The 12,715-nt window shown below is 52.6% G+C and overlaps 1 protein-coding gene across 2 annotated transcripts; it reads left to right on the forward strand.

Moving 5' to 3' along the window:
* Window positions 1–1,461: 1,461 nt before the first annotated feature.
* Window positions 1,462–8,221, forward strand: LOC128943063 (torsin-1A-interacting protein 2-like). Of its 2 annotated transcripts, none has more exons than XM_054285835.1 (6): window positions 1,462–1,504; window positions 2,236–2,436; window positions 4,021–4,320; window positions 4,451–4,765; window positions 5,119–5,283; window positions 5,988–8,221. In XM_054285835.1, exons 2-6 carry the CDS (start codon window positions 2,403–2,405, stop codon window positions 6,746–6,748), a joined length of 1,575 nt encoding a protein of 524 aa, XP_054141810.1. In that variant the 5' UTR covers window positions 1,462–1,504; window positions 2,236–2,402; the 3' UTR covers window positions 6,749–8,221. The 2 variants fall into 2 exon arrangements, with proteins under 2 accessions (XP_054141810.1, XP_054141811.1); XM_054285836.1 differs by having other exon boundaries at window positions 5,119–5,217.
* Window positions 8,222–12,715: the final 4,494 nt, after the last annotated feature.

Raw genomic sequence — 12,715 nt, forward strand, 5'->3', positions numbered from 1 at the left:
TCAAGTCATGGTGTGAGACTGATGGCAGCCAGCAGCAGGGCCCTCAAGGTGACCTTGGCCCCTGTGAATCAGCCACGCTGACTTTTTCCTTCCTGCTTTTCCATTCTGGTTTTACAGCCTCTGCTGCACCTGGTGAGAGGTTGGTCGTGACAAGGGAATGTGCTGAGTCTGCCACGGCCACTGTCCCCTCCCAGGCTCTGTGGGTGACAGAGGAAGCCACTGTCAGAAATGAGATATAGTGGCCAGCACACCTCCCCTTCTCATCACCTTGCTGACATGAGCAGTGTCAGTGTTGATGCCTGTGCACGTGCGGACACCTCAGGTAACATGGCACACACATTTTAGTGACCCCTCTGACACTGTCTCTGTGCTACCTGGGCCAGCAAGTGTTCCTCCATACAGCATAAAGTATTTTTTCTTCCCATTTGAACCCAGCCTCTTACCTGTTTTACAAGTGCCTCCAGTACTAGTGTGTGGGGGGAAAATTTAATCAAATTGAAGTTTTTTTAACAAATCAAACACATTAATCCCACCCTCCTTCAGCCCTCTGCTCCCCAGATTGAGGAGTCCCAGCCACTCAGTGCCCCCTCCTTTCCAGCACTGCCTCATTTGCCTTTCCCTGTGTTTTGTCTCAGCCATTTGCTGCTGAGCTCCTCTGAGGATGCTGTGAAAAGGCAGCAAGCTGAGTTCCAGGGGCATTGCTGTCTCTGTTCTCAGCTCCTTGTGCCTTTTCCCTGGAGTGCTCCATGCTGCTGCTTTCCATGAAACACGTCCTGGGCAGGAATAGGGAAAGGGTTGGAACGTTCCCATGCCTATACATGCCCCCGTGCAGGCACCACGAGTTAGAACAGGATTTTTTTGGGAAAAGCATTGCCTAAATGAGGCCAAGGGCTGACTCACACACTCTCAGACCTTTCCCTGCTTTGCAGCCTCTCCCCACTTGTGTGGACGCTGGGTGGGCTCCGCATGCCTTTCCCCCAGGCTGATGCTGAAGGCCCTCCATGTCACATCCTCCCCAGCCTCCCTGCACTGGAAACGTGACATTTCCAGTCTGGGCTTTGCTACCTATGTGTTTGGGTTACCTTTCTTGTAGTACTTTTCCTAAATCAACTCTCAAACTAGTTCCCTCCTTTCGCTATCCTTTCCTTGCTTCAAATCAGCAACACTGTAACTGAATGCAGGAACCCGTCAGTCATGCAGAGCTGAAAAAAAAGCGCACAGCCACTGAGTCGCGGAAACACGGCTAAAAAAAGGAAGTCAATGTTTCCTGAAGGCTCCCGAGAATGACTGCGGGAAGGAAAACTACAGCTCCCAGCAGGCAGCCGGGAGCCAGGGAAGGGCAGGGTTCACCGTCACGTTTCCAGCGGAGCATTCAGGGTGTGCGCTGGTGCCCTGCCACCAAAGGGCCTCTGGGACGGAGGGCAAGGGGAAAGGCCAGCGCTGGCCTCTTCCTGCCGCCGCTTTGCTGCTGATCGCCGCCCTGACCGGCTCCGAACCTGCCTGGGTAAGCGGCCCCACTTTGTTCTGCTGATTTCCTTCTCCTGCCGGAGCGTCAGCATCGGGAACAGGGAGGGGAGGGACGGGCGGCGGGGCAGCGGCTGCACCCCCCCAGCCCCGAACCGTGTGTGGGGACACTGCTGGGGCCGAGGGGTCCCCCGGTGCCGAAAAGCTGCTGCTTTCGGAGCCTGGGCTGGAGATTCCTGTGCGGAAAACCGCACGGACCGCTCTCCAGAGAGGAAAGTTTCTTGGGAGTTTTCCAAGAAAGCCTGGGTGACACCTGCGAGCCCGGCTCCGTCTGTGCCCTGTCCCAAAGGGCTTTAGCCGGGGGAATCATGGCTGGGGGCGTGCGGGGCTCGCTCAGGCTGCGGCTCCGGGTCCGCGGGGGGGTTCTGCCGCATCGCCTCCAGATCCCACACGCTGGAAGCAGGCAGGGGGAACGACAGCAGGAGCAGGGCATCGCTCCGTGCCGGCCTGGCTGCGAGCTACCAGCCCCAAAAGCTCCCGGGGCAGCTGCCGAGCCCCACACTCCGGCCTGGCGTCCGTGGGATGAGCCAGCAGTGCCTCACCCCCCTGGCGTGTCCCGCGATAAATGCGGTGTGCATTAACCCCTGCTCTGACGGGAAGCAAAATAGCTGACAGCCCGCGGGCTGAAGGTTCGTATCCTCCCATTTTCACCTTGGGAATCACGGAGGAGGAGCCTCCCCCACCGTGATTCACGGTGTTTCTGCTTATCAGGTTTGTGGGCGTGTAGCTGGAGTTGGCCGGAGCAGGACGGGATGGTGGCTGTGAGGAGGGCAGGACTCGGTCAGCCTCCGGAACAGCAGGGACACACAGCTCCCTATGAACGTCCGAGAAAGTGAAACCAAACCGAGCAGAAGGCAGAACTCCGGGGGAAAAGGAAAATGGAAGAGAATCCGAGAGTGGATCTGCTTGGAGGTAAGTGAATCCTTTGCTTGCTCCATCTAGGAAAATCCCTTTGCTGCCAGTGACATGAGAAACCTGTGCAGAAGAAAAACAAACCAGTAAAAGAATCCCGTCTTTTCCAGGCCAAGGAAAGCAAGTTGCTGTCATTTTTTAAAGGGTGAAAGATGAACAAGTTACTTTCAGTTTTGGATTCTGATCTGTGACAGGTTTAGACTCTGTGTCCCAAGATGGCAGCACAAGGAATGCTGAAGAGCGAGATCCAGACTGGAAAAGCTTTCTTCCCCCCATCCTGGTGCTTCCCATCTGCAAATCCTTACATAATAAGCCAGTTTTCCACCACCTCTGGCTGGAAAAACTGTGGAAGAGGCAGGGCAGGGAGTAGTTTGTGCCCAGCTTGAACAGCAGGATATCTCCAAGTTCCTCATGTTTCTGTTTCTACCGTGTACTTACATTCTGTGGGAGCCTTGTTATGACTAGTACCTATGAGTGTGTCAGTGATAAAGCGATGCCATCCCCAGCTCAGGTCTGTCCTAGATAGTCAGAAGTGTCACTGTAATAATCAGCAACAAAGAATGTAAAAATAATGTTCTGACAAGTGACAAGTGCAGCTTTTTCTCTGTTTTCAAATTAGGAGGGAGTTCCTCACCCTTTTAATAATTATAGCCTAATCATTTATGTAGTGCTTGATCATTCATAAGCAATTTGTCACAAATAGTGCCTGAAATTTGAGCTGCACTTTGGTTCTGTGAGAGTCAGAATATGTCACAGATGCTGTTCAGTTGCAGGGTCTCTCTATTGAATTATGCTCCAGTGTTTGTTTCCAATTAAATGTTGCCATAGCTCTTTGGGAGAGCAGATCCAGCACAGAAACACAGAGCATGAGAATTATCATTTACATTCAGACAGATGCTTGAAGTGCATTGGCATAACTGTACTCAACCACAGCCTTAGGAATTCTCCAAATCCATCACTATCTGTGAAAATCCACTGTCTGTGGAAGATGTGGTAACATATCCTACCATTGGAGGAAGGAATTGCCTGCCCATCCCACCTAGGACATAAGCTGGGATTGAGTTAGCTTTAACATGGCAGCTGCAAGGTCTGTGGTTTGGATTTGTGGGCTTAGAGAAAGAAATGTTGAAAACAGAGCAGTGTTTTGGCTTTTGCTGAATACAGCATCAAGGCTTTCTGCCCCTGCCCAGCAAATACCCTGGGGTGTGCAGAAGATTGGGCAGGGACCCAAGGTGGGAAAAGGGTCATTGAACACAATATAGCATCATGCTCAGCAACAAAAAAATGGGACAAAGACAGAAAGGGAGAAAGGGGGTGGCTTCCGAGGTGGCCATTGCTGGGAGACTGGCCTGGCATCAGTCTGCTTGCAGGAGGTGGTGAGTGATGCCTTTGCATCCTGATTCCCTCCTTCCCTTCACTCAACCCAAGAGTTTTCTCACCTCTGGTCACTCTGTTCTCTCCCATCTCACTGGGGGTAAACGTTTCTGCAGAGCCAGAACTGGGAGTTGTGTGGGTGGTGGTAAAGCACTGGGCATTCTTCACTCCTGCGTGGCTCACTGGGCTTGTGAACTCTGATCCCAACAGCTGGACCAGCCCAGGCTGAGGTGGGGAGCACAGCAGAGCATCCTGAGCACCAAAAGCCCACCCAGGGAACACCTGGGCACCAAGGGACAGGCAGGTGGCCTGAGACATCCTGCAAACCAGAGGAGGAGTCTACAGTGTGTGAATCAGCTGCTGGTGGGGGAGAGACAACACTCCTGGCTTCAGCTGGTCCCACACTAGAGGAGAAACCTGCCCAGCAAATTGAAGTGTTGCCAGAAGAGTCTGACAAAACAAGAGAAGGTGTCTCAGAAAGACCCCTGGAAAAACAGGACTTGGATGGAGGTGAGTCTCTCTCCACCCTTGGGCCTGATAACCTGGGCCTTGCCTTAGAGGAGGCAGAGCAGGAGAAAGAGTTGTTGGTTCTTGGGCTCAAAGAGACGAAGTGCAGGTCTGTGAATTTTATTCCCCACAGCTGGGCTGGGCCATGAGAGTGTGGAAAGCAAAGGAGACAGCCCTGTCTACCAGGAACCACGGGAGCACCAGGAGACAATTGGGCAACATGAAAGTCTCTGCAAAGCAGAGGAAGATTCCTCATCAACAAGCAAGGCATGGAGCTCTGGCAGTGAAGTGACACATTTGGATGTGACTGGGGTGGAAGATGTCCTCAGGGGCCACTTGGCAGAGAAGAGCAGCAGTGCCACTGTCCCAGACTGGGAGCCAGAGGCACCCAGAGGGCAAGAAACACAGGAGAGCGGGTCCCAAGGCACGTTAAGGAAAAGACCAAAAGGTGAGCTGGGGGCTGCACACTGCTGCTCTTCCACTTCCTGCATTTCCCACAGGCACTAGAGCAATGGGGTGAGATCTCTCATAGCCATTGTCACTTCCCTGGAGTTGAAAGGGATAAGAAATTAATTGGCTTCTCTCTTTCTTTGGTTCCTGTTGTGCTGTGAAAGGCATGAAGCCACACTGCACTCTGCATTGTCTTTCTCCTTGCCCAGCCCCAGAGGAGAGAGCCAAGACTCAGGGCAGTATTAACCCAAAGCAGTGTTTCCTCAGCTGGGAGCTCCTGCTTTGCTTACTACAGCTCCATTTACTTGTTTCCTCAGCACTGAGTGACACATTTCTTTTCTCCTGTTGCAGGGGACACAGCCCCAAAACCAGAGACTCTGTCTTCCCTGCAGAACATCACCACCCAAAACAGAGAGCAGGAGAAGGCCAAAAAGTCCCTCCTGTGGAAAGGTGAGGAAAAGAAGCTTCCCTTGCATGTTACTCATCGACCAGAAGGCACTGATCCTCCAGGAGCAAGTAATAAAGCACATTTAATTACTCTTCTCTCTCGAGACCTTTCACAGCCTCTTCTGAGGGTTTGAAAGAAAAAACATCCCCTTAAATACAGGCTCAGTTCAAGCCTATAGTGGCAGCTTCCCCTGCAGCTCTTCAGCCTCAAAAGCTGGCATATTGTGGTCATCATGCTGTGAGTGCCCTGGGATGTCCTGGGAGCTCTGGGGGGCTGCTGTGCTGAGGGTCCCCCTCCCCTGCTCTGTCCTGGGGCTCTAAGCAGGAGCAATGATGCTGATCTGCATCAACACTTTTCTCCTGTTAGAAGGAGACTCTGCTTTGCCTGGAGAGGGACACAAGCCATTGTGTCTGTTTTCTGAGCAGAAGCAGGGTGGCCTTTGTTCACTCATAGCATGGAGGAGGGCACTGAAAGCAGCACTACAGCCACAAACCTAAAAAAAACAGAGAAAGGAGAAAAGAGGAAAGCTTGTGGGCAGCTGCAATTTCCTCAGGAAGGTTTGCACAATCCTTGCCCTCATCCCCTCACCTGGCATATTGGAGTGGGACCTGCAGCCTTTTCACCTTTCCTGACCAACTTGCTCCACTTTCCTAGTGCAGGGGGAAGCTCTGAGAGGGGAGAAACAGCCATTGTAGCCACTTTCCAGCATGTCACTGCGGGTCACTTGGGACTGACTGCTGTTCCCCGTGTTGTGTCTCTCCCTGCTGCACAGGGCTTTTCATCCTGGGCCTCACAGTGCTGGGCTTCTGCATATTCTGCTTCGGCAGCCCCACCTCCAGCTCCCAGCAGCCCCGCAGGAACCCCACGCTGGAGGCATTCCAGTCCCAGTTCGACCTGCTGCAGCTCAGCTTCCCGGGCCAGAGCCCCGAGCTGTGGCTGCGCGGGCGCAAGTTCCTGCGCAAGCACCTGAACGCGTCGCAGCCCTCGCAGCCGGCCATCGTCATCCTCACGGCCCCGCGCCGCGCCGAGCGCACCCTGCGCTGCCTCAGCGCCCGCCTGGCCGACTGCTACGCGGCCGCCGTGCACGGCAGCACGGTGCACGTCGAGGGCAGCGACAAGGCCGCGCTCCACAGCGACCAGGCCAAGCTGCAGGTGGACTCGGAGCTGAGCGAGGCGTTCCAGGCGGGCGGCCGGGCCGCCGTGGTTCACCGCTTCGAGCTGCTGCCCGCCGGCGCCACCCTCATCTTCTACAAGTACTGCGACCACGAGACCGCCGCCTTCAAGGACGTGGCCCTGCTGCTGACGGTGCTGCTGGAGGAGGACGTGCTGGAGAGCCACATCAGCCTCCGGCAGGTGGAGGAGAGGGTCCGTGACTTCCTCTGGGCCAAGTTCACCGGCGCCAGGAGCCCCGGCTCCTACGACCGCATGGACTCGGACAAGCTGAGCGGGCTGTGGAGCCGCATCTCCCACCTGGTCCTGCCCATTCACCCCGTGCCGACCATCGAGGAGCGGGGCTGCTCTGCCAAAGCCTAGGGACAAAAATGGCCAGAGCCCCGAGGAGGATTGGGAACATGCTCCTGGCTGGCTCTGGTACGGGCAGAGGCACCACTGGTGTTTCGTCTCTTCAGTTTGTTTCTTGTAGGTTCCTGGGAAGAGTTTGACAGGAACAAGTTGATCCAGGATATTTGGGCAGCTGAGTCCTGGAGGTGATACACACACTTCCTTTTGGGAGATGGGAACAGGGGGTGTTTTAGAGTTCCACAGGAGAACACTAACGTGTGGGGATGCAGGAGGGAAAACAGGACCTGGCAAGAACATCAATGTATGGGGATGCAGGAGGGAAAACAGGACCTGACAGGAACATCAATGTATGGGGATGCAGGAGGGAAAACAGGACCTGGCAGGAACATCAATGTATGGGGATGCAGGAGGGAAAACAGGACCTGGCAGGCAGTGTTTCTGTCAAGAAATAGACAAATAATGTTCACAATTAGTGTGACAGAAAGATGCTGGGATTCAGCAGCTCTTTCATCTCTCCCTGCCCCTCAGCTTGCTAAAGTTGTGTACATCAGTCTCACAATATATTTTATCCAGGGAGCTGCTGGAACACAGAAAGGTCAAATTCCTCAAGGCCCAACATTTTGAAGGCATGCTTGAAAAAGAAATGCAGTTTGCCTGTCAGGGGTGTGACCAGTCAGCCCCAGTAGTGTCCCAGTGGCACAGCCTGACTGACACCAGGCAAAGCCCAGATCCTCAAACAAACCTGCAATTCAGACATCCCCTAAACATCAATTACCAGAAATTCCAGTTGTCAGCACTCGAACACTACCCTAATGGCAGGGATCCCAGGAGGGGATCCCCTATGACAGGGAATAAGCTCTAGAACCAGAGAGCAGTGAAACACTTGCTGCCACTGTGATAGTGTGAAACCTCAAGGGATTGCACAGGTGAAAAAATGAATAATACAATGTAATGTAATGCTTCCTCTCTCTAAAACAAGTCCCCTCAATCCCTTTGCCACACAAAGGCTGTGACTCTCTCCTCAGGCTGATGCTTTGGTCCCACACAACAGATTGTTCTTACCTGGATCTCTGGTCTGTGTGCAGGGCTGGCAGCCTGTCCCAGCCTCTCCCCAGGTGACTTCTATTGATGAATGTGGATGTTAACATTGGTATTTCCAACCATGTAGGGTAGCACACCAGCTCCTTGCCCTCCAAGGGTACATTTGCCTCCCTGCCAGGCAGATGGAGCTCTGGCATCTCCCAAAGCAAGCAGAGCTGGGTTAGCTGGTAAAGACCAAATCTCTGCCATTAACACTAAAATTCTTGACAGATTTTCTGTGCCTCCTCTTCTGCATCCTAGGAAGAGAAATCCAAGTCCTGGAAGCACTGTGGTTTCCCCACACTGTGTTTTTGCAGTGCTGTGGGGCAGGGCAGCCAACTCAGGAACACCTGGAGGGGCAGGTGCAGGTCACAGCATTTATAATAACCCAAGGGCAGCCCCAGGGGCCAGCCCCATGTGCCTGTGCAGAAGGAGCAGCTGCAGCAGATGTGGCCTTGCAGAGCCAGGCTCTGTGTGCAAAAAGAACAAATCCACAGCACCACAGTGGTTTTTAGCAGCTGCACATCAGGGTGCTCCTCACAGCAGCTGGACCCTGGTGTGGGATGGGTCTCCTGCCAACAGTGCCTTGCTGATCTGCCCCACCAAGGGCTCAAGGAGGTGCAGCCCTGCACCCCAAAAACCACAGCCTGTCTCTTCTTTCCCCCAGCCATGTGCCTTGACCTGTCCCAGGACCTTAGTGGCCCTTAACTTGGAGGAGGGGACAAAATGAAGGAAGAGGGAGGGTTATTTGTTCATGTTCTGGCCAAAGAACAGACTTTTTGGTTGGTTTGGGACATGAAGACAAGATACCACAGGGGTTTTAACTGTGATAAACATTGGGCTAAATGTGAGAACCACCTGCTGGAGCCCATGGTTTGATAGAAGATACAGGTTGCTTCCTCCTCTCCCTCTTTTCTATTGCTGTACACTACTTGGGTGAGAGAAATCACTGTGTCCTGCTCTGCAGGGTGTTGATGTAAGGACCAGCAGAGCATTAATCATGCTATGCCAGTATTTTGGTGGAAATCTGTATTTTAATGTTCTCTCTGTCCATTTTGCATACTGTGTTTGCAATGCAGAGCCCAGGTATGCAAAGGCTGAAAGTGTCACCCACCTGAGTTCTTCCAATACAGAGATATTTTTATGGCCTTCTAAAGACAAATATCTGCTTGCTTCTGGAACAGGATTTCTATTTAAAAATAAATGGTGAGATTGTGAAAGAAGCCAGCAAAGTGAGAGTGAAGTCTGACTGTATTCCATTCTTTTTTCTCAGCTATTTTCATTAAGCTAAAGAGATCATCAAAGTTTTCTTTAGGTCAGGGCTGTAGCTGTGCAAACAAAGTGAATATTTGCTTTTCCTGGAAAAACTCTAAACAACGTTTTTCTCAGTTGTTTGGGGCAAATATTTGCAGCTTTTTCAACCGAGGCAAAATTAAAAACAAACCCCCAAAGAGCTGCTGGATTCAACCCAGGCTGAAGTACACTGGGGTTTGCATAATATGTAATGATAATAAATGAAGCTGAAATCCACTGACAACTGAAATGTTTCAGAAATACGAAAAGCAAATATTTCTCATTTCAACAGATTGGTTCCACTTCATATTCCACCACTTCAGCACACTCAAACTTTTACTTTTGTGATGAATTATTTTGCCCAGCTCTAGCCTAAACAGAGAGAGGTGTGGAAAAGAAAGGATTTACCCTGTTAGTTTGGATTTTCTTCAGTCTCCTGACAACAACATCCATAACAATGGCACCTGCCTTCACATGGATGTCCATGTGATTGATTCCCAGAAGTAAACATCACCCATCTCCTGTTTGATGCCAGAAGAGAAGACTTGGTCTTACACCACAGATTTACATGAAAATCCAGTGTCCCCAGGTACAGCAACACTGTTTTTTGATGCAAAAATGGGGCTGCCTATTTAAGACTGAAGTATTTTAAAATATTTTTAAAGTTTTTTAAGAACAAACTCAGAGGCAGAAAGGTGCTCTGGCGGGGTTTTTTTGCGTCCCAATCTCTGCAGGAAAGGATGTTCAACAATCTTAAAAATCACCTTGAAAATTACACAGGAGCACAACTGAGAGGCAAAACCAGTCTTGGAAGGCCAGCCTGGTCTGCTCCACCAAAAAATCAGTGCTGATTATCCCTGTGAACATGCTGCTGTCCTGGAGCTGATGCAGCTTTGTCACCCTCAGCGTTTAAAGCCAAGTGGCCCAAGTGGTGCCCGGGTGTGGCACATCACCCTGTGCTGTCTGCAGCATCCCTGCCCCTGGCACAGGGACATTCCTGCCACATCCCTCCTCACCTTTCTGCACCAGCACGGGCTGGAGTGGAAGGAGGCAGGGCACAAAGAAGAGGAGGAGTGAACCCAGTTCAGCCACATCTCTCCTGTGAGCTCATCTGCAGCTCAACCCTCCCCAGGGCTGCTCCCTCGGGGGCCACTTTCTGGCCCACAAAACCTCCATTGTAATTGAGATTTGCAGATATTTGGAGCTGGAAGCTGTTTTTATTTCCCACCTCAGCCTCTGCAGGGGAAGCAGCTGGACAATGAACCACACAAAGGAGCTTGGCCTCAGCCTGTGGGACGTGGGTCCATGAAAAGGCTCAAAGAACGCAGCTTAAAAGTGTGTTCCCCACAGAGGGAGGGGGCTAAGCCATGGCAGGCATCCCCCTGGCCTCTCCCTGCTGTAGCTGGACTGTGCAGTGGTGCTGAGGCTGAGGAGAGGCTCTGCACGTCCCTCCTGAGGGCACTCAAGAGCTGAGGATCCTCTGGGAGCCAGTGCAGAGGCACCAGGACAGCAGAGCACAAGGGATGGAAACAGCTCACACAGCTCACAGTCCTCTGAGATCTGCTCCATCCCCTGGGAAACAAAACCCAGGACATGGCAACATCCACAGGGGAACAGACCTGGCCAGACCATGACAGCTTGAGCTGAAGGAAGCCCCTGATCTCTGTGTTAGCAGGGCTGAATCCTTAGGGCTGCCCAGAGCAGTAGAAACAAGGATCAGCCACAGTCCTGGGCACAGCTTGTGTCTGCAGAGTGCCTGGATCACACAGGTTCCTCCTCACAGGGAGAAAAGTCCAATTGCTCCTGCTCTGGGGCAAGCAGCAGGCTCCCTGCAGCAGGCTGGGCAGCAGCAGGAGCACACACAGGGAAATAAAGAGGTGCCTGAAGACCTCTCCACACCAGACCAGTCCCACATGCATCTTTCTTAACTTGCAGCCTCTATAATCATGATCCCAAGACCTTCCCCATGAGAAGGCAGCTGCTTACCTGTGACAGGTGAGTTGGGAGAGAATGCATCAGGACCTGAGGCAACAGCAGCCACAAGCACAGCTCCTCCATTCCAGAGGCCTGTGGTTCCCCTCCTGATTGTGTTTGGGAGATTTTTTGGGAAACTGTTGGCTGATGGAACCAAATCCAATGAAACAAGAGGTTGAAATAATCCCAGGAGACTTCCAGAGGGCAGGGGATGAGTGTGAATCAGTCCCAAACAAGATTGGCATCCTATAATGGAAAACACTGGCTATGGAGAGACAGCTGGGATGAAACCATGGGTGATACCACAGGGGAGATCCTCAAACTCCTGAATCTTTAAACACTGCCTGGTGGCAGTTCAGACCCGCTCTCTGTTAGCAGGACATGTGAAACTGGAAAGCAACAAGGGGAAAGCCCCTTGTGATGGCAGAGCTGAATGCAAGGCCACAAAGGGCTGCTGCACAGGCCAGGCTCAGCCTGCTCACACACAACTTATCCCACAGCAGAACCAGCTGGCCCATGTGCAAAGTGGCAGCTTTACTTCATGGTCTGAATAAAGGCAGCAGGAAAAAAAAAAAAATTGAGAGAATTGGATTGGAAATTAGTAGGAGGGTGAGAGTAAGTTGTGGTGGCTTTGTTAACAAGATTTAAGATGAATTTAATTAGTTGAGTTACCAAACCTTCCCAGACACAGGTTAATGTTGAGAGTGACTCAAGACTACTTCATCTCCCATATCCTTGTTCCCACATAGGCTGAGAGTACTCAAAACCTCCTCTGCACCTCGGGGAAACAACCACACTGCCTGAACCCAGGATGTGAAATGGCAAGAGCAGCATTTCAAACACCGTCCTTCTGCCTTCCACACTGCACTTGTATAACCCTTGTGAGCACAGGAGGCTCGGGAGTGATGACAGGGGATGAAAGCAGGACTAGCAAGGAGGGTCAGGAGAGAGGGGTACGGAGGGGCCCTGGAGGGGAGAGCATTGGAGGCCACCTGGATTTGCCCTGTGTCAGGCTCCTGCAGAGCCTCACAGGCAGATCCTCCTCCTTAAATCATCCGTGCTGCCTCCTCCTGCCTGCCAGGGCTCCTCTCGGACACTGCTTTGCACAGGGGCTGGAGAAGATCAAACGCTGAAACTGAGCTAAAACTGCTGAAACTCGCTCAGCTGGAGCCAGCCAGCCCCTTTTCGTGCTTAGGCACAGCCTCTCCCCCACTTCCGCGCCCCTCCACAATTTTTCTTATCTGCGGGGCAGGAGCTGGCTCCGGAGGAACATGACACGGGGCTGCAGCAGGGCAGGACCGCCAGGAGCGCACTGAAGCTTTTCTCCCCTCCCTGCTTTTGGAGGCACAACCTGTTCTTTGTCAGTGCTCCTCACCCTCATTTTTCCCCGGCTGGGTCAGAAGCAGATCGCCCCCTCCTCCCCTCGTCCCTCCGTGCCGGCAGGCAGCTTTGATCAGGAGTGCCCCTGCTGACATCCCTGTCCTTCCCTCTCCTCCCTCCCTCCACCTGGAGGCTGAAACCCTCGCTGAGGGAGCGCTGAGGGCCCGATCGCCTCCCCGCACTAATTACAGCACATCTGGCAGGCAGCAGCCGGGCCGGGGACACCTGATGCCATTTCTGCACAGCCACGGA

The sequence above is a fragment of the Melozone crissalis genome, unplaced genomic scaffold (genome assembly GCF_028551555.1).
Source record: "Melozone crissalis strain CALT ecotype California unplaced genomic scaffold, PUWL_Pcris_2 ptg000045l_1, whole genome shotgun sequence".
Classification (NCBI taxonomy): Eukaryota; Metazoa; Chordata; class Aves; order Passeriformes; family Passerellidae; genus Melozone; species Melozone crissalis.